This window comes from Ptychodera flava, chromosome 11 (assembly GCF_041260155.1).
Source record: "Ptychodera flava strain L36383 chromosome 11, AS_Pfla_20210202, whole genome shotgun sequence".
Classification (NCBI taxonomy): Eukaryota; Metazoa; Hemichordata; class Enteropneusta; family Ptychoderidae; genus Ptychodera; species Ptychodera flava.
In genome coordinates this window covers 39469456-39492192 of record NC_091938.1, presented here as the reverse complement: position 1 = coordinate 39492192, position 22737 = coordinate 39469456, and the positions used below count along the sequence as shown (strand labels likewise).

At 36.0% G+C, this 22737-nt stretch overlaps 1 protein-coding gene across 1 annotated transcript; it reads right to left on the bottom strand.

The window, feature by feature from the left end:
- Positions 1-6415: 6415 nt before the first annotated feature.
- LOC139143157 (uncharacterized) lies at positions 6416-18917 on the bottom strand. Its single transcript, XM_070713293.1, has 12 exons — positions 18734-18917; positions 17991-18347; positions 16175-16216; positions 14844-15118; positions 14195-14332; positions 11978-12121; positions 11212-11314; positions 10453-10532; positions 9888-10124; positions 9299-9728; positions 8860-8969; positions 6416-7698 (listed from the first exon to the last, which is right to left on the bottom strand). The coding sequence occupies exons 1-12, from the start codon at positions 18813-18815 to the stop codon at positions 7624-7626; spliced, it is 2073 nt and encodes a 690-aa protein (XP_070569394.1). The 5' UTR covers positions 18816-18917; the 3' UTR covers positions 6416-7623.
- Between the last annotated feature and the right edge of the window lie 3820 nt (positions 18918-22737).

Below are 22737 nucleotides of genomic sequence, written 5' to 3'. Positions count from 1 at the left end.
TAAAGATTCTTTGATTCAACACTATTTAAAGTGATTTAACATTTTTACTTCAGCAAAATCCTAATTTGCATATTTGATGAACTTTCTTAATTAAGGATATTTATCTGTATTGACTAGACCAAAGTTGACGAAACTTGCTATGTACGTTAAAGATACTATGATACAACATTATTGAAAGTCATTTAACAGTTTTATTTCAGCCAATTTCTAATTTGCATATTTCCTAATTAGTGATATGTTCTGGAATTTACTTGATCACAGTTGGTAAAACATGCTATGTACATTGATGATTATACCAGGTTATAACAAGATTGAAAGTTCCTTCGATTTCGCATTTTCATGTCAGCTAATTTACAATTTGCATATCTCATAAGTTTTTACAGTTTGGTATATATAGCTTGAAGGACTTGACAAAAAGCAATTGCACATGCTATATTAAGTGGTGATACTATGACAGTACTCAAAGAAATTAATTATTTTTATTTCAGCTAAGTACCTATTTTTAATACTTAATGACCTTTAGAATTGATCTGTAGTGAATATTCTTCATTATGTTGATCATAACACTTTCAATTAAGTTGCAAACATGTAGCAAATGTTCAAATTTGCACATAAATGCAATATGTAATGAAACACGTGAGCATTTTCAGTTCATATTTGGTTGACCTATCGCCTCTGTGCTGTGAAACATACATGGACATTTAAAGTCATGCATTAACTCAACCAGAAACACATTGTCGTTCATGGTTCGAAGTGCTCGCCTAAATTTTCCTGAAATCATGTGATCACTTACGACTGTTCCCCAGGCCAAGAGCTACCTGCAACTTCTTTTGCAATTTGAATGGATATACAATGTTGGAACTTTCAAACGAGGACAACGTAGCAACCCCTGCATAATTTGACAGTCCTGTGAAAATTCACGTCGATGATGACTGCCATACTTTATTCAAAATCATCATTTTACACTATTGAACTAAGTAATGAGCGAAAAATTTAAAGTACAGGTCCCTTCAAGGTCAGCCACGAGCAATCTAAAGTTTACAAGTACTTCCTTTAATTTAACATTTAAGCAGCTATAGTCATCGAAATGTAAACCGAACAGGAAAATCACTTTATCTCTACTTCCGATTTAATTTTGACGACAAGGTGACACTGTCTGTACGAAATTATGTGGACAACGGAAGTACACTTTCAATGTTCTAATGTTTGAAATAAGCAAACTCTGGAACCACTTTTTTCATTTTATGACTTTAATGTCGAAAAAATCTATAAATGTATGTATTCCAATTTAATTTTCATGATAAAAACGACAAGTAGGCCTTCTAAGTACACGGCAGAAGCTGCTTCTGTTGATATGTTTCTTTTTTTCAATATTTCTATTCGATGTATCACAATACAGTTTACTACTGTCTCTCTACAGCATGTTGAAACACACAATTATTATATACAGACTGTGTTCATTTTCATCTGCGCGTTTTCCATAAACAATGCTTCTTTACATTCATAAATTTTTATCAGTACTTTCGTCGTTCCTGAAAATGTGTGTTGACTTATAATAATTATGACTTCATGGATGCCAATCTGTTTTCGTTTTCATCTGCCCTTATTCCATAAACACTACATCTTAACATTTTCAAATGTGTCATAAATGTATGAATTTTTGAATTTGAAAGCGTATGATCGAGTTTGACAGAAAAAGGGGGTGATGATACTCTTGCATACCAAACAAATGTGAATAGATATCAGTGAATAGATATCTGATGTAACAGCGACACAATTTGAATTCACCACAGACTTGATTATTTTTTCAACAATAAATAAACCAGGACATCAACGAACTTTCAGTGTCGGTCAGCAGTTTGAGTATAATCATCGCCATATCACGCCCTCACAAGGATAAGTTTTCCATCGACGAAGGCGGCGCCACCATATCTTCGGAGACAGATATACAAGTTGTTCATGACTTTCCCTAAAGCCGCTGTGGACGAGTGTAAACCACTCTACCTTGAGGTATTTTCGTGTTTGCAATACATTGAGTGGATGTGAAACGGTACTTGCTTAACGAAATTCTTTTCACATGTTAAATTTACGTATGTTTGGTTTTGTTCTCCCTTGATTCTACATTTTCATGCATGTTTATCTATCTGAATATGTATGTGTATGGTATGAATATGTATGGTGAAGGGTAGCTGGAGGAACACAGTAATGCACCCAAACCTACCTATCAAGGTACCTACTTAGGTACCTACCTAGCTACTTAGCTACCTAGCTACCTACCTACCTGGGTACCTACCTGGGTACCTACCTGGGTACCTACCTACCTATCTACCTACCTACCTACCTGGGTGCCAACCTAGATACCTATCTACCTACCGATGCCTACCAACAGACACGCATGGATTTATACATCGTACTTAAGTACGTGCTTACGTGAATGCATGCATTTACTCATACAAAAATAAACAAAAAAAGGAATTTTACCTTCCTATTTATGAATAAGGTGATGCCAAAAGTACCCCTGCACTTGTAAGGAAATATTGTTACTTTGCCAATTTATACGCATGTTGTATTTTCTTCTAACACCAAAGAGTAATAGGAAAAGCGGGGCAACTGTCCTATTTTAGTCCGGGGTCCTAAAATTCCTTACCCAACGCTTTCTCTACCGTAGACTGGCTCATCTTTGTCAGTTTTAATAGCTTCAACGAAACACACTCTTGATATTGTTAATATTGGGAATATTGTTTTTGAACTATTCAGTTCATAAGTTTATACAACACTGGCAAAACTCATCTTCAAAGAGGGAGACGATAAAAATGCACAATCGTCATTTCTTGCAGTCGTTCATATCTAAACAGTCCTCTTCAAATGGATTTTAAACTATGTGTAACCGATTTTCTATTACCCGACTTTACGAAATAGAATTAGTTGCATAGAATAATTTATTTTGGGTCTGGGGTTTGGCGTTGGCATCTATAAAGTATAGTGTGAAGTAGACAATGTACATGAACAATATATACAACAAACGAATTTCAGATTTTGATGCGCATCTACATATAATTCACAATAAACCTTACAAAAAAATACAAATAATCCCTCGAAAACATTCAATAATTAAGTTCATTCACAAAATTTCACGACATAGCTGGAAGTGTGGCAAATAAATATATCCAACCATATAAATTAATTCAAATGCACTTTTCAATTACACGTGGTATGATTTAACTATGCGCAAATATTTTGCAACAGTGTAATTTCAAATTTGATGCAATACCAAGAAATATACAGAATTCTATATTAAGGAGTTTCTCAATATTCCGGTTACTTATTCAGCATACAATGAGTAACTAAATCCCAGAAACTGCATATATTCTCAATTGAAAGTCAAATCAATATAATGAACTTTTCAATTACACGTGGTTTGATTTCAATATGCACAAACTTGGCAACAATAGAAATTCAAATTTGATGCAATACCAAGAAATATACAGAATTCTATATTAAGAAGGAGTTTCTCAATATTCCGGTTACTTATTCAGCATACAATGAGTAACTAAATCCCAGAAACTGCATATATTCTCAATTGAAAGTCAAATCAATATAATGAACTTTTCAATTACACGTGGTCTGATTTCAATATGCACAAAATTGGCAACAGTAGAAATTCAGATTTGATGCAATACCAAGAAATATACAGAATTCTACATTAAGAAGGAGTTTCTCAATATTCCGGTTACTTATTCAGCATACAAGGAGTAACGAAATCACAGAAACTGCATATATTCTCGATTGAAGGTCAAATCAATATGATGAATTCATGTGAATGTATTGCGTTATCAAATGTGGCAATTGAATATCTCGAAAAATACTGTATCACGTGAATTGCACACAAAAAAATATTACAGGCATAAGAAAATATTCATAACTATAGGAAAATGTTCACGACGACATTAATACAGCACAGAACAGTCCAAAGGCCGCCTCTTCATACAGGATACTATGATGATTCAGCAATAAACGGTAGACCATATTCACTTCTACAGTTACCATTGATAATTATCAACACTGACGTCTACCATTACCACGTCCACACTACCGCTCAAACAGCAATACTGACATCGGATAATACCAATAATATTCACACTTTTACCATTACCACTTAATACACCATAGCCATACTCAAGTCCGTACACCATCACCATGAATACACAGCAATACTGAAGTCTGCAATTACCATTTACTGCTCGCCACTGCCACTCATATACAGCAATAACACTGTCTGTATTCACCATTCAAAGTGTAGGACATTAGAATACAAGGGTCGGCCAATTCATGGCAGTCAAGTTGCAACTCACAGTAAACTCAGTAGGCTCTAAATACAGTTTTACACCATATTATTGATACCAGTGTTGCAGCATATTACTTCATAAAATACTGTTCTGTCGGGTCAATAACCACACACGAACATAATTCCACTTGGAGGTAGACGCACGCTGCCATTGTAGGGCTTCACTCACACCCTGGTTTGGTCACAGTAGCTGCCTGAAGACACCTGTTGATACGTGTCCACTTGAACCCATGCCTTGGAAAGTTCCACTCACGACAAGACAATAGACCAGCTGGTTACACAGGACGCACACTAAACATGCTGCTATCTTCTTCAGGTCCGAGGCGCTTCTTCCTTTCATAGAATAGTAGACTCTCCTTTTATACTCGCACCACCCAATCACAGCTAATTAATCAAATACATCCGCCAATAATTAATTCATTTGAATACCAAGGAAACTTCAAAGTTCTCTCCAACCACTTGAAACCATTTGACTGTTCAGTATACTTGACTTGATTCCAAACATAGTTGTGATCCACTGATGTTCCAATAATGAAATAAGTCCAGAACATCCTCTTTTATTAGGGCCTATATTTGCCTCTTTAGTTTCTGCATAATTAGTTCAGTAATATACATATGGTAAAGATCACCAAAAAGGTCATCCAGGGTTCGTAAGTCACTGACCGGTTAGAACGCCACCATCGGCCAGAGCATGGATAATTTCATCTTGTTACATATGTAAGGGAACAAACGGGTTTAAACAGTCCTCTTCAAATGGATTTTAAACTATGTAAGGGAAAAACTGCTTAGTCAACCATTATCTTTAATTACGGTTGAAAACGTAAAATTTGAATATAATTTTCCATTCAATTCTGTGACCGAATCTTCAGGAAATGTGTAAAGAAAGTTACAATATTGCGTAAACATGTTCTTGCATATGCACATGTCTACAGATCTGATACTGCGCCATACTCATGGGTAGTCATCCATCCTGACTGTCTGGCAGATAGTTCACCTACAGTTCCCAGATACATAGCATCATCATACTTGAACAAGTTCAGAATTAAGTTTGCGCCAGTAGAAATCGACTAATATAATAAGGTCTACTCTCCTACTCTCCATGTGACTTGTTTGCGTATGGGTATAAAAAAGTATAGATATTATGTCGGCGAGGGCATACATATCTCATCAATGGTTTGCTTCTTTTACAACAACGCACGCTTTTGCCTTCATTAACATAAGCCTTTGATTTCATCTCAGTATACAAGATACCCAGCCGCGCGTGTTTAATGGCAATATACGGGCAAGAACGAAGACTTGGTTCAAGTCGGTGAATTTAAAAAATAAAATCATTTATAATAGTTTCTCTTGTGTCTCTCCTATTTTGTACAAACCTATTCGGAATTTGGTAACCCAGGCCAGGTTTTCCCAACGATTGAATGCGTTACTTTTGAGTCTGCGCAGTATAGTGAGTTAGTTTCTGTCGGATTCACCTGGTGAAACTCCCCTGTATAGCGTTCACCTGACTCATCGAGTCCACTCACGCGCGCGTTTCACATGAAAGCAGAATACAAATCATTGCGTTCACTCCACTCAAAATTCACAAATCACAGACTTGAACCAAGTCTAGGCAAGAACGCTAGTTACTGTAAAGCCATCACCAAATACACACAAGTCGGAAATCAAAAAGTAAAGATACTTTCTCTGCAGCACACAAGTGACAAACAAAAAATCTTGATGGATATTGTGGAACAAAGAGGTTAGAAGGTAGAACTTCTGTATAAACGTTGGCAATGCTGAGGAAGAAAGGCTACTGATCTTACAATGACTCAGATCTCCTTCACAGTGAAGACGTACGAATTAAATTCTCTCAAATTCCTGAAAGACACACCATTCTTACAATTCTTACATCAATATGACGATTAAGATAGTGCAAAAGTAGTTTATTAAATTGACAAACGTAAGCATAAAATGTCATTGATTAGTTCCTGTGACGAAATTTACTTTAATCCTCGGACAATCTTATAAGAAAAACAACACGAAGAGGAAAAACAATACGACAACAACAACAGCAAGAACAAAAACAATAATAATAACGATGAAATGGTGCAAAAGTAGTTTTTCTAACGTCGCAAAATGGTGGGAATATTCTAAATTACTGTTCGTGACGAAATAAAACAATTAGTGCAAATAATGTAAAACTGTGTGTATTAAGGTTACAATGATTTTTATATTGTTAACACAATTTTATATAAGCATCTCATGGACACTTTCATCCTTATACAACCTACATAACAGCAATAACGTTATTAACAGTAACAACGACGACGACGACGTCAACAACAACGGCTACAACAACAATTATAACAACAATAATAATAGTAATAGTAATGTTGATAATAATTACAACCATATTATTTCAATGATGTCAATAAAAAGTAGGATTAGCAAACTCTGTAAAAGAAATAAGGCAAAAAAACCCGGGAAGTGCAGTTTCCTTGAAGCGGCAACACAATCCATACGTCATAAACGATGTCTTTAAATTGTTACTTACAAAAAATTGATGGATTGAATTTTAACAAACTATGAAGCTCGCTTACATCATATCTCCTAACTTCTCTCCGATCGTTGTCAAAATACCCAACTAATAGTACAATCATACATCAATTCACAAAAAACATGAATATTGTACATTTTTAAACGAAACTTTCTCAATTCAAAAGAAGCTGTGTGGACATCAAGAAAATAAAACTCACTCTTAAAAGCTTACCGACATCTACAAATTCATTTTTGTGGACAGGTATAAGGAGGGAGAGGCCTACAGAACATGTGCTTATTATATTATACATCAAAATATCTTCCTTTTGTATCTACAGAGTTTCTTTCCTTTTTTCAAACCTATCCTTTCTTTCTATAACAACTCTATTTCACTAATGCAAATTCACCCGAAAAATATGAAAAACCTGATGAAAAATGCATATTCCGATGCGACTCAATAAATATTCATATATTGATAATTAAGTAGAAGTATACAATAATATGGATAATAAACACTAGCATTATCCCGAAAACTTAATAGGTGATTTCGGATAACTCTGAAAGGCATTCGACTCTTCGAGAACTTCAGTTGTCTGGACATAGCGCCCTCTGTCAATCTATGAAAGAGATTGCCTTGTTATATGCTCAGATGCCAGTCTTTCGATATCTGACTATACCACACGAAACGACAACAATTTTGTTGAGAAGCGTTCCACGAAGGTTGTTCGTCTAAGTGTGTTCGCGTCTTCGTCAAGTCTTGTTTAATTGGTAGGCTTGACTGATGGCAAATGATTACATTTGCAGGTCAGAACTGCTACATTGTCTGATTTGTCGGGCTGCAAGTAAGAGAAAAACCAGAGATAAGGCTGACAGGTAGATTTTTATTTTGAGCACGGACAGTAGCAAAGACTCCCTAAAGCAAGCAACAAACCCTCAATTGGAAAGACTTTGAGAATATGTATAAGTTAGGCAAGCAAACAGAGAAACTAAAATAAAGGTCAGTGGAGAATCAGAAAGATAGTGTGGTTGTCATGTAGACATATGCACACTGACCGACAGAGGAAGATCTCTGCCTAAGTAAACGCCGGATTATTAAAGAAACTCCTGATGGATATTTTGTTTATACTGCCTCATTACTAATTAATTATACATTTAATCAGTGAATTATGTGATGATACAACTTTTAGCTACCAGGCATTCTACCAATTTGTAGCATCTCCACCCAAAGCAAAGATAAAATTCAACAAATATAACACAAATTCTTCTGGATAATTGAAAATAATCGCTCAAAGGATTGCTGAACTACATTTATTTGTATAGCAAAGTAATCATTTTCAAACTGTTGTCTTTATTGATTGTGACAGGAGACTCCCTATTGACAAAGACTTTGACAAATATTGACATTGATGTTATTGCTCATCTCAACCAATGCGGCAATTATACATTATTATGCATTTAATTGACCACGCTCTTTCCAAATTCACAGAAATGTCCTGGAATTAGAAACGTAACGTCAAAAAGGAAAGGGTTTGTTGGTCATCCTTGCGTGCGTCGATCTAGACGAGTCAGTTTTTTCATGTTCACTTGGAAACCTTCTGTGTACCGATACAAGAATGAGTATGTTACCCACAGAACAAAATGTAACATTAGTATCTGTAGGATCACCATCCCTCTACCTGGGAGAGAGCGTGACGTAATGAACAGTTCAGTTATCATCTTCACCATGCCTGAAGTATCTTTGCTATGTTGGTTTGACTGTGCTGTCATCATTTTGCCACTCTCAGTGGTTCTTTTTGTGAGTGAATTTTCAAATGCATGTGAGACGGTGGCCGGCGACTGTTACTATGAGTTTTGGAAGTGTATGATGGCATTTTCCTTCGACAATTTACCAGCACACAATGCAGAAACATCATCTTCTTTATTTTTGTAAACAATAATAATTAAGAAGCATATATGCAAACGGCGCCTTGGAATGATAACAGAAATGAAATTTTTACCCAACATCCCTCAGTTTGCCACTCTCCTTTGGTGTCATCCCAGAAGCGGCAAATGTTGACGGAAACATAAATCAAAATTCCATGGACGTCGGAATGAGTTCCATGACGCTCTATAAACACAAGAATGAGCGCGAATTTGTTAATTTGAAGAATATCTGATTAGTTGTACTCTGTTTTTAAGATCGTGAAGATGCTAACAACAAAACAATAAGCTAAAATGCAAAGGTGCATGCTTAATATGCTGACAACATCAAACTTAAATATAAATGTACAGTAAAGCCTGATCATTGTGGATATTTCTATTGCAGTGGAAGGCTAGGGCCTTGAGCGTCTTTCAATGATGTTGCCAGAGGCCACATCGTGCTTGTAACTGCGTTAGGTATGCCATGCACACATTTTGTTAGTAAACTGTAATGTACTTCTTCATGAAGCAACGTACCAAGTTTAACCATGACGTAATATCTCCCGATATTCGTAGCATTACACGTCATAGTTTGAGCCGGCTTGCCAGGAATTGTCCATCCACAATCATGCAGGGTTTCGTTAGCCATCGAACCTTCTAGGATATACACTCCGTACAGAGTTAATGAATCGGTAGACTCGAGTGTAATCGATACCATACTACCAGGATGTATGATATTAAAGGAGAATTCAAGAGGTGCTGTTTCTGAGATGTTAAGTTTACTTGCTCTTGCAGTCATGTTATTACGCGCTGCCATGACATCGGTTTTGGCGATATTGATTGTGTAGATGCCATCTAATGGACTAGGTACGCCGTCTTCGTCATTGATCTCCAAGGAAACGACTGGTGAACCTTGTAGTACATCTGGGGACTCAAACAGGTGTGTATTTACCATCGAAGAAAGAAACTGAAACGTAAGGGTAAATTGTGTGATTTTATAACGCATGGAAGAACATGAAGCGTGAAAAGATTAATGAAGAGGAAATTAGATATGGTCTATGTCAGAAATTGACACGATATTTTGACGAGCTTCTTCCTTGACTCAGACTATGTGAGGCATAATCACCTTGACAAACAGGATTCGAGTTCCATATTCCTGTTCACATCCTGGCAGAGTAAATCCACCAAACTTCGAAGTTAGTTGTTTATTTTGAAGGGAAGAAGACTTTCGCTTTTCCACAGTCGCTTCAATGAATTCTGTCACCAAAGTAAAAGAACCTTCCTCTTCAGAATCTTCTGTCTGTAGGGCAATGTCAAGAGCAACATCAGCAGCTTTCCATAAAGTTGCAAGGATTGTCTTTTCCTGCAAAGTAATGCAAATTATTAATTTCACGATCAGCAAAATGTGTGAAGAGACTCATTTTGTGTTACCTTCATGCAGTGAGAGAGTTCAGGTCTGTAGTTTTGTTCTGCTAAGTGAAGAAAAGTTAACAGAAATTACATTCCTGAGTGGTTTGATACGATTCACTGATTTGCCTGCTGCGTCAGGACGTTGTATACTTTGAGAGCGATAACGTTATACACGACACAATTAGTTTTCCAGCTATTTCTGTATCGCATTTTTCATCGAATCGTAAACTAAACAAAGGGCTAACTCTAGGCTTATTAATAGATGAATTTTTAATACTCACTTTATGTTTGTCTGATTCTTCATGTCGTGACTTCCCAGCGATCAATGAACCGAAGATACTTGAAGATGCGATAAAAATATCTGACATGAATGAAAACGACATCATCAGTTGATGAAATTATTAATGATAGTGGATCAAAGCAATTAATTGTACTTGTTCCAATAATACCACTTGAGGAGAAAAAATTCACGGCATAAAATTATCGCAGTTCAACGTTTCAAGGAGTTAGCTATTATGTCTTAGCATTATCAGCGATGACAATTTTTCATCGAGATTGAAAGGCTTCATGAAAACACAGCTCCACATGATAATTCGTAAACTCTGGCAGTTTTGATGTTTCCTCTCGCTACCGGGCGATTGGTCTCCGCCAGTCTGCTTCTGGGCAAAAGGTTGGGTTGCAAACTTGGGTTTGCAGACCTGAGAGCCAAAAATTAAAGTGGTTCCGCTGGGCCAATGATGACCACCTACTTGAATTGGGGTAACTTAATTGTGATCTTGGGACGATATACATTCTAATTACACTTAAATACCTCAGACTAAGTAATATTACTAGTAGGTTATGTGCGAAAGTGTGACAGTACGTGCTGAATATTCTCCTTAAACAGGTGCATTTCTTCTAGAGAATAAATGCTTTTAAGGCCCCTAACAGTCTCGGCCCAAATACAGTTGGAGTAACCTATGATTTTACTTTACAATCTTCTAAATATTGTCAAGCTCAGCCCATATTTGTTGTATCACGAAACATTGAAAATCACTTACTCGAGATTACGTTTTGAGTAGAACGTAGAAAGATGTCTGTCATGTTTCTTCTTGTCAACGAAAGCGACTTTACTGTATCGCCTACCATAGATGCAACTGTACCCTGTAGAAATTTTAGATATTCACAATAAATAATAGTATTTTTTATTTAACCCCTTTTCGGAAAATGTTAGTAAGCGACATAAAAACAATTTCGCACTGCAGCAATATCTCGCAAAGAATGAAATTATTTTCATTCTAGCGTCCATCATTGCAATTATAAATATCATTAGCAAAACCTACCTATATTTTCTACAAAATTACCATGCCTTAATCGAAATTCTCTGTAATGAATACTAAAGCAAATGAATAAGTTGTTTTAAAAGTTTGATGATATGACAACTCAAAATGTATCAACGTGAATTTTATCAAATAATATCATTAAAAACATCTCCGCCGACCCTCTAAGCCAACATTAGCATTTATCATAGCTTGAATACAATTTGAATAAGGTTGTACGTATAGGTGAACCTCTATAATAACACTAACAACGCAAGAGTGGACGTGAGGTAAAATACCCTGAGAAAAATCTCGAAAGAAATGTCAGCTATTAAACATGTTACGCCAACATAATACTTAAAATCAAATACGGCAGTTGAACCTCTGTTTTGTAAACCAAATCATAAAATATTGCACCATGAAATTTTCATTTAAATGAGTGTAGCACAATTCTGCACAAATCATTTTACTTCAAATTATTGTACTTGTGCATGTTGGAAGTTATTACCTTTGTATCCAGTGTCAATTCAACAGATGCATCACGTGATGTGATATCTCTCAATATTTGCGATGCCAGTTCCAAAATGTCTAAACTCTGATCTTCTTCATTCGAGTACAGTTTTGAAAGAGCATTAACCAGGGCAGCTTTTGCCTGCAACGAATCGCAGTATGTTTGAGGCTTGTCAAATATACACAATGATATCAATGACATAATATGGAGCTGCACGTAACACAGCTTAATTTTCTCAAAATCACTTTTTTGCAAATATTCGTGCAATTTTATGTAATTGTCATCCCAAGATTAAAATCTTCGTTGGGTTAACCTATTAGCTTGTCAAAGGTCATAAGTTTGGTGAGAAAGAAGTGTAAACGTATGTAAATTTATGCAAAATACCAGATTTCCTGGCTTCTCTTTTCTCACAATTTCAAAATTTTCAAAGATGTTACGCCACTTTGGAAGGGTAAAATTTTCTGACATTTTTACATTATGTTTTTTAAATACTATTTAACAAAACGACTATTTTGTTTAATAATAAAGTTCTCATATTTGGAATTAGGGACATTTTAATTTTACTTATCATGATTATAATCACGTTTTTTGAGTATAAGTCTTTTAACCTCTGCCATTTTAGAATAAAGAATAGATAATGCAAAATAAAACAGTAGATTTGTACTACATGTACTCTTGTTTAAAGTGAAATATCAAGTTTTGGAAAATTGCATCAAGTTTTTGACTAAAATTTATATTTATCATAAATATCAAAACCGAGGTTTTCAACTCCAAATATACACCCCTTCATCCTTCGAGTAAACTATTGCTACGGTACGAAACTTAAGATTCTCAGCTTTTCGAAAGTATACTATACGAAGGGGTTTCCTTGAAATCTTTGATGAGAAATATCCCTTTGAAGAAAGTGTTGGTTACGTGCAACTCCATTTTAAGTTAATGACAATGTCTTCGACCAATGCCATCCTACTGCGTCCAGCGTAAGGTATATATGTATATGTATGTATTCATGCATGCTTGCATGCGTGCGAGCGTGATTACGTGGATGGATGGAAGGATGTATTGATGGATTGGATGACGAACAGACGGCGGAGGGTTGCGTAGAATAATTGGTGGATGAATGGGTGGATGGATAGATAAGTACAGACGTAAATACAAACATCCATATAAATGAATGGATGTGCTGGAAATTGTTACATGATGGGAAAAAATAATACTGTTAGAGAAAATATTTAAAACTTCCATCCACAGGCCCTATGACTTTTATTTTGCACTAAAGCATTTCGCCTCTAAGGGGAGAACAATTTGAAGCAGTACGAAATTAAGGAAAATATACGTGACAACAAAACTCCACAAGCATTTATTCAGTAATTTTTTAGAAGTAAAATCAATTGTAGTACTAAATTGCTTATTTGTATCAACAAAAGTAAATAGTACAAGAAAACACTCAAGCTGTAGAAGCTGATACAATGTGAGATTTCGTAAATTAATCAGAAGATTTTCCAAAGATGAATGCTCTTGAACTGTTGTCAAAACAGTTGTAATTTTGGCGCCTCCGTTTGCTGTTTCCTAAGCCACCATAAGCAGCCAGATTTATCTATTCAACTAGCAGTAAAGATGAAATGGAAACTGATACGTTGTTAATCGTGGAATTTATTCCGTGTCATTAATTTGTCTTGTCCAAGATCTGTTGCTCTCCAAAAAGAATTTGTTAACATAAATCTGCATTCATAGAATAAAGAGGGCTAGAGTATTTCTAGGACAAAATGTGGTTAATTGGAAGGTAAGTTGTGATTAGATATGCAGAACGCATAAAAAATTATGACCATATTGAAGAGAGCAACAAAATAGAGTAATGCGTATTGATGGACTAATATACTGCTAGCTTAAGCATGTGAAAACAAAAACATATTGGTATTCAGTGTGCAAAGTTACAACATGAAACAATTATAGGTATAGATTTCAGGAAATAATAAACTTATCACGATATTTTCCCCTCATGGATCTCAATTTACGTAAAAGTGAGTTTCAAACAGTCTGTCACCTATATTTTGCGGCAGTTATTCTGTTGCCGTTTATTTATTAGCTGCATATAACTCTATTTGTAATAATAAGACCAGACCAGCCTTCAACCCCTTGTGATAATCACGGGGACTGATATACAAAAATGTAGTTGGATTTTCGGACAGAACGGAAACACGACATTGTGTAACCTACCTCAGGCGTACTTCCAACTGTTTGTGTGACAATACTTAAGGCCCCCATTGCCTCTGCAGTGTCATTTAAATTCAATATATCCTCCACCAGGCTCTTTGTCCATTCCAAATCAGCATGCGATGTGTCTGCGCTATATACCTAACAGGTAAAGAATAATAAACATTGTAAAAGATTACAATTATCGCAAGCAATGATGCAGTCAAAAAGTAGACAAATATTTTGTCATATGCTTGTGTTATAATCAGCGAGATAGACAGTGAGAACAAAGCAAATACTTCATTCAGTTCACAAGTGACTTATGTTCACTCCCATTGAATTATTAGCTTTTAGTTGCCGACTTTCGCCGTCATGTGTGTGTCAGTACCAGATACTCCATTCTCAAGTGTGAAACGGGTATTATTTCTTTCCACGTGCTGGACTCGATGAAAAGAGAATTTGTTTCTAGAATCGTGTTTGTATATTTGTTTACCTGTGACGAGCCTTATATCGTGTAAATACAAAACAACTTTAAGCCTAAGACTTGTGCCTCGCGCTTATACGCGTCACTTTCCTCTGCCATCACGCAGAACCCTTATTAAGAACACTTGACTTGATATAAACTATTAGTTGCCATGCTACGGAAGCTAATTAGATGAATCGTCATACTTACTGTTGCATTCAAAGCAAATCTTCCAATTTGACCACACTTATCACTGACGTCAACTACGAGATCTAAATTGTGGGCACTTTCCTTGTCGCCACTTGGTAACCATAGCAACGGGAACGAGCTCTTCTTGTGTTTATAGATCAAGTCTGATGAATTTGTATCAATTGCTCTCAATTCATAAAATAATTCATAAGTATCTTTGTTTGTGCAGGATGAGCTCCGACCCCACGGTTCCCATTGGTAACAGTTCACCTTGTATTTATCAATCAGCGATGTTCCTGTAATTTGAAATTATAGGAAGATTGGAACGACTTTGGGATAACTGGATTTATACTATTGTTTAAAATAATGAACAAATGTGTTATATATTACACCATTTTTTGCATATTCAAATGTTTTTGAATAATTTGCGATGTTGTGCAAATGTCACGCGTAAATTTATGCAGTATCTGATTCAATATTGTCATAACATGTGCCCAATATTAATAGTTTCAAGTTAATATGGAGGCCTGTCAATATGTTATACTCAAGTACTAGTACCAATCTCACTTTTGTTACTGCAACATGCTCACCAAAACTGAATTTTTTCGATTGCTTTTCGCTGAAGTTAGTCAGGTTCATTTCAAATATGCCCTGGCGTCATTTATCATTTATAATGCCTCAAAGTAATAAAACAGCGAGGACCAATTCAATTTTGCAGCTTTTATAGAGTTTGTTGAGACAAAACGGCAGCCTAAAGATAACAGTTTTACAGAAATAAAACCCTTTCATAAAAATGAATCTCAATTGAAGAGAGATATAATCATTGATGTCTGCTTGTTGTTGCTTTCCATATTATTACTCTCATATAAATATCCCAAGGTAATATATTGTACGTGATTGCCTTGTTATAGAAAGTCTCAACAACTTTGATTAATTTACGGAAATGTAGTTAAGTTGACATATGTGAAAATTTCACAAGTATTGTTAACAACATCCCTTAAAGATAAATGTACCCGATTACTGATGTTGGATGGCAAACTTCAGAGAAATGAGAAAGACACGAAATAATTCGGCTCTACTCAAAATCAGTGATGCAATGCGCAAACATTAATTCTTAACATTGGAAGTAAAGGCGATTGGAAAATATCAATAGAAGTAAGTAATTTGCATAATATCATAGGATGAGTAAGGTCACGTTGTAGGTTGTCTTTGCATAGTTTTACATAAATAAGTTACACTGAATGAATTTAGACGAATGGAAGATGATACTGATAGCTCAATCAATTTTTGCTTTGTGGTACTTCACCTGAAAATTCTAACATCTTCAAAATCATGTCCAACTAATGACATACCTTCTTTTGGCGTAACTTGACAGTATCCGGCGTCGAGTTCGACTGAATGAGAACAACAGTACAAAGCCATAATCTACATCATAGTTACATAGCGACAAACTCGATATAACAAACAAAGAGAGCACAGCACAGCGCAGATAGACAGCAAACAAGTACCGGTACATACAACAAAGTCAAATCCGTGGAAGAAAAATATATATTGACTCCAGTAAAGATAACCGAGAAGTAATGTCAGGTGTTTCAAAAATGGTAAGTTCATTCTTCCCCACATATGGGCACCCTCCCCATGTATCAATCTGTTTGGCAGTGGTTTTGATCCACAGACAAATGTCACCGACTACCGTCGACATTTAGTTACCGTCACAGGTGTGTGATCTAATGAAGATGAAGCATAGCTTCTATTACAAGTATCTTAGGAAATTTTCATTTGATCTCTTTCAAATGAAACGAAACAACCACGTGCACGAAAGCTCATGCATAGGTATTCTATTTCTCTCGCCCTCTTGACATAGCATAGCATCGCTCTTTTTTCTAAAATATAAATTCATGTCATATCATATATTATATCATACTAGTATATTGATTGCGCAAATACAGCCGTCTGATGGGTCGAGACACAAAAAGAACCGTGGTATATCGGCGATATACCACGGCTGGCATACGCGCGAGCTCTCAGCTTGAGCAAAAATCCGTTTTTGACGTTCCACGCCAGAATTTCAATATACTGTTATGGTATAATGGCAGTAAATCACAACCAGCGACGGTATACCGCTCGATTTTGACCAGTTCACTTCATATATGCACTCGCTATAGCTTGTGCATATATGTCGTGAACTGGTCAAAATCTCATGGTATACCGTCGCTGGGTGTGCTTTATTTCATAAATATCATATCATATCATACCATATCATATCGTATCTCATACCATGTGCTTCTTTGGCACATTTGTTAATGTATCTTTAGGCTGTCGCCTTGTTACCTTAAATAATCTTAAGATTACGACAACCACTAGTAAAAATGTAAGCCATTTTGACTACCACATTGTTTTGCCTGAAAACATGTTCGTCTGTCACAGTATGTTGAAGTATTGTTTAAAAACAGTCACTGATCTCTCTGGTAAAATAAATATTGCATGGCAGAAAATGCATGCCGAATCATGCGGATGATCCAAAATAGTGAGCTAAACGCAATGAATTTTACAATTCAACATTGTCGAGCATGTAGGATGACAATTGACTCAATCACGAGATCTAAGTAATCTTTATATCCTCCCGATGAGAAACATTGTCATCACGAACTCATTATACGACAGCTCTCGAAAGGTGTTTCATACGTATGAAATGTATGATGATGTTGTCTGGTGTTGTAAAGAGCGGTAACCGTATTTTTGATGGTGTTTCACTCTTTTTTTCTATATTATTATTAAATAGTTGGTCTATGGTCATGCTTTTGGCCTACAACAATAACCATCAATTGAGATACGAAACAAAATTAGTGAAAAACTGAAAAGTTACAGCTATTGTCCCTTTTAATTGATGACTGAGCACTGTGATAATGTGAATTTTTTCGATAGTTATCCGTATGACATAGGCAATATGATATTGCATTTTCTACAGCCTGTATTGTCGAACAGAACAGTAGCCCCTACAACATGCCGAATGAATAAGAAGCCTTGAATGTCATTGCCAAGAACAAAAATGCCTAGTATTTTATTTGTCGCAAATATTATAAAGTCTTTTATAAATATTTGGAAAATTACGTTTCTTATCACAATCAGCTCATTGAAAGTTTACATTTTGCGTCACTCCGTGCTTACCTTTCTCACACAAAAACGGTTCCTTACCATGACAATCCCAGTCGTGTAGACTCCTGTGATTACTGCATATTATACCACACTTGTGTGTTGTACCCACGTTTGTCCATATCACATCGCCGAACCATGGTTCTCCATTTGTCCATTTCCACTCGTCGTCCAAGCTATTCCTGTACGCACCTATCCAAGTATAGGGATTATTTACATATTGTTTTACGAAGTTGTACTCCTCATTTGAGTTTATGGTCGCGAGCCAGTATCCGCTTTCATTGCAAATGTTCTTAGCTTCATCGAATGTCACAGACTTTGTCCGAAAACTGTAACATGATCCATTATGAACGCCATCTCCTTCTGGGCAATCTGTAGGAATCAGCAAAAAGTCCGAATTATTGTTCCACGTTATCCTACGATGACAAACGTTCGTTGTCACCATTTCAGCTTATCTTACAATTATTTCATCATCAATAAGAAGAGAAAACGTGGCGCTTACATATGCATGTGCATTGCAACAGAGATGACTCAATTCCTTCTAATCAAAAGTGGTAACAGTAATACTAATATCACATTAGAAACACACGTCATTACAGTATTCTAATAATTATATCAGTAGCCTTTACAGCATAATAAAGCCGGAACATGAGACTCATTTCCATAGCATAAATATGAAGATTTCCACATACATACAATATTGAAAACTGGCGAGTTTACCCCAAAACAACCTATAAAATAAGAAATGTGTTACTTGCCTTGTGTGGAACTTCCAAAGAGAATGATTAAGTAGAGCATTCTAACTTTTATAAAGTTAGTACACGATTTAACATTCCTCATATTGTAGCTAAATTTGTCACACTGTCCTCTTATTCGACAATAATTAAATAGCCATCATGGTTCTGTGTCAACCTGACAAGTACAATACAATTGACCGACTGTGTCTATCTAACATGTGTGTGGGCTAATACCAGCCTCCTAGATTACAGTCATGCATTGCGGCAACAAATTATCACATAATAACATCGATGATTAGGTCGGACGAGGGATTGGAAGAGTAATCATAGTGATTGAAAAGAAAGAGGAACAAAGAATGTGTAGGGAAAATTAATCGTATGTATGTATGTATGTATGTATGTATGTATGTATGTATGTATGTATGTATGTATGTATGTGTGTGTGTGTGTGTGTATGTATGTATGTATGTATGTATGTATGTATGTATGTATGTATGTATGTATGTATGTATGTATGTATGTATGTATGTATGTATGTATGTATGTATGTATGTATGTATGTATGTATGTATGTATGTATGTATGTATGTATTTATGTATGAATGGATGTATGTACTGCAAAACAAGCAGCAGAATCAGTCACTTATATTCTTCTGGGTATCTAAACATTCTGATTTTTGTCCATAGAATTCCTGTTGTCAAACAATCGAAAATTATTTGTCAGGTTGTATCGATATTTCGTATGTTGGTATCATAGATGTACGAGTTTTACAGTGATGACGGCGACCTTTAGTAAACAGTTTTGTCATCTATATTTTTAAATATTTATGGTGTAATAAGCACTTTTTATCGAAGGTGTTGCCCTGTTCTTTAGAGATTTGGTTGAGAAATACAGGTGATTTCTGTCAGTTTTGGTACAATTTGCCTTTTGAAAAAGCTTTTAGAGGTACTTTATTCTCTATGTGATATATTTATTTATTTCACATCAAAGGAATATCAATTTATATGCTTAAATCTCGTTAGAATTACCCATAAGGGTGCAATCTTCCACGGGGGTCATAATTATATACACACAGAATTAAAGCCAATAAGTGGTAAAATATCAATAAAATTTAAAAGCATATAAATGTTAAAAAAATAGAAAACATAGAAGAGTCTAAGAAACCAAAAGTGTTATTTCTCTATATTATCCCTAATAAATATTTTAGGAAAGCTTTTAAAAATTCAACATTGTTGCTACACACTTGGTAGCGAATTTCAGGAAATCAACGCATAGTAAACGTTCTCTGCCCTATCTCAGTACGGAATTGAGGGAGAAGCAATGTACGACAAGAGGCAGAGCGTGTCTGGTAAATATGAACATCATTTCATGGTACAGTTTTCTCAGAGACGCACATTGGCACAGTATTTAGAAGACGATGTTTGTAGGCTATGAACATATGTGAAACACGAGATGCGTTGTTTAATCGAAACACATTGACTGCTTTAAAGAGTGAATCGGTTGAGGTCTGGATCAACATTAAGAAAAACTCTCAGTGCTCTTTTCTGTATGTTGTATATGTACACTGTCTCAATATTATATTTTTACAGTTCTTTTTCCTCAAATTACACAGAAGAGAGAGAGAGAGAGAGAGAGAGAGAGAGAGAGAGAGAGAGAGAGAGAGAGAGAGAGAGAGAGAGAGAGAGAGAGAGAGAGAGAGAAATTTGGAACATGTGATTAACACAGCTTTTGGTAATTCTGAAGTTGGTGATATGGCGTCGTTGTCATGTTGTTCAAAAAATTCAGTTTCTTCAAAGAAGTTAGCAAAGGGGCGACAATTTTCCAATCATCTACATTACAATATATTGTGAGATGCAAAATTAAATTTATTCCTAAAATTTCGATGGCCTTCACTCTATATTAACTCTCAATAATTTATGGATGATACAGAAATAGCAAACACAAGCATCGTCTCACGACATTCAGTCTCTAGATCAATTAATCAAGGGGCCTTTTCAAATTCAAACAACTCGGCTCGCTGAGTCAGTCCCCGTCACGCCTAGACAGCACGAGGCAAGACCATTCACGCCCACACACGCCTGCAATCGCTTCACAAATAGCTAGTGAAGCTCATGAATAATTGACAATAGATAATGGACTAAACGATGAGCCAAAGAGTTGACAAGTCGGCGTGGACTGGAGACTCTGGCACAGCACAGACAATAGAAGCTATTGTCCATTGGCAACGGCATGGGCGCTCGGCTAATAATCATATTTAATATATTGAATGTCTATATGACTTAATTATTCAGTAACGAATCACGGTACATGATATTACTGTACATGTCGGCTAGCATAACCAAGTGGCCAAGGCTGCCGGGCTTGGGTGTGGCGAACATACTGCACTGTTGTACATTCACCATAGGAAAAAATTGAGAGACTGGAGCGAGAAAGTGACGCTTTCTCGCAATTGGTAAAAATCTCTTGTTATTCTCACCGCTGTCAGTGAGAATTTTTAATTCTCACCAGTGAGCAGTGAGAAATGCACTCCTCGGTGAGAATAAAGTATGATAACATTCTCACCGGTGAGACTCGAAATTCTCACCAAGCACGGTGAGAATGGTTATTTTCACGGTGAGAATGTATCATACTCATCATTTACTGGTGAGAATCAAGCAGACTCGCTGTTCACTGGTGAGAATTAACAAGACTCACCGTTCATCGGTGAGAATCAACCAGACTCACCATTTACTGGTGAGAATCAATCAGACTCGCCGTTCACTGGTGAACAGCGAGTCTGGCTGATTCTCACCAGTGAACAGCGAGTCTGCTTGATTCTCACCAGTAAATTGTGAGTCTGGTTGATTCTCACCGATGAACGGCGAGTCTGGTTGATTCTCACCAGTGAGATGAGTATGGTACATGCTCACCGTGCTTGGTGAGAAGTTTCAGTCTCACCGGTGAGATTTTGTTATCATACTTTATTCTCACCTAGGAGTGCATCGGTGAGAAATAAAAAATTCTCACCGACAGTGATTTGTCTGCCTCACATTGCCAAATTAGCGAACCTTGCAGTAGTTTAAGCTACCAATTCAGCAGAGAGAGAGAGAGAGAGAGAGAGAGAGAGAGAGAGAGAGAGAGAGAGAGAGAGAGAGATAGAGAGAGACAGAGAGAGAGAGAGAGAGAGAGAGAGAGAGAGAGATGCCAGTGTATGACCTTTTTTAACATTTTATTTTTTTTCGAGTTCTTCCCTTTTTACTACAGAAGACTTAGTTGAAAAAAGAAAGAAAGAAAGAAAATACATACACATACACAAGACTTCTACTTCTGACAGAGAAGTCATACTTCAAAATTCGACCATTTGTCTAAAAACTTTCTGTATCTCTCATTTCTTTTTGTAATATAAAGTTCAGTCTGCTTTGAAGTTCTAATATTTAAGTTAACTAATCTTAAAGAAGGGATCATCTTCTTTATTTTACAGTCAAAAATTGTTTTCTTTACTATCAATAACAGGTGATTCAGAAGATCCGAGAAAGAGGTGTCATCCAGCAAAATTTGTATAGCGGATAGTTTCTGTGGGGCTTCAGTCGAAGCACCCCAGTAACAAAATGAAACCATTCCAAATACACTGGATACTTTCACATTCAACAACAAGCGACCTAGCGGCTCCGCTGTGTTTATGTAGAGAATAACTATTTTTGACACATGTTGATGAAGAAGGTGGAAATCTTTGATAGCTTAATGCAAAAGCTATCTGATGAGTAGTTCTTTGAGAATAAAATTTTCTGACCAAAAATGGCAACAATTGCCCCCAAAAATAAAAATTGTAGATTTCATCCAAATTTCAAAAGATCAAAGTTTGTTCATCTATAGAAACCTGTATACCAAATTTCACAGCTGTTAGACCAGTACTTTTTGAGAAACACATTTATTAACCAAAAAATGGGGAAAATTGCCCCAAAAATTAAAAATTGCAGATTTCATCATTATTTCAATAAATATCATTTAGTTCATCTATAGAAACCTGTTTACCAAATTTTAAAGC

Bases quoted from the DNA above. Each gene is read 5' to 3' on its own strand.
- LOC139143157 (XM_070713293.1), bottom strand. From the start codon at position 18,815: ATGAGGAATGTTAAATCGTGTACTAACTTTATAAAAGTTAGAATGCTC. The intron at 10,125-10,452 runs GTGAGTATTAAA...ATTACTTTGCAG, and splicing joins AAGAATCAGACAAACATAAA to GAAAAGACAATCCTTGCAAC. The intron at 8,970-9,298 runs GTACGTTGCTTC...TTGTGTTTATAG, and splicing joins TTACGTCATGGTTAAACTTG to AGCGTCATGGAACTCATTCC.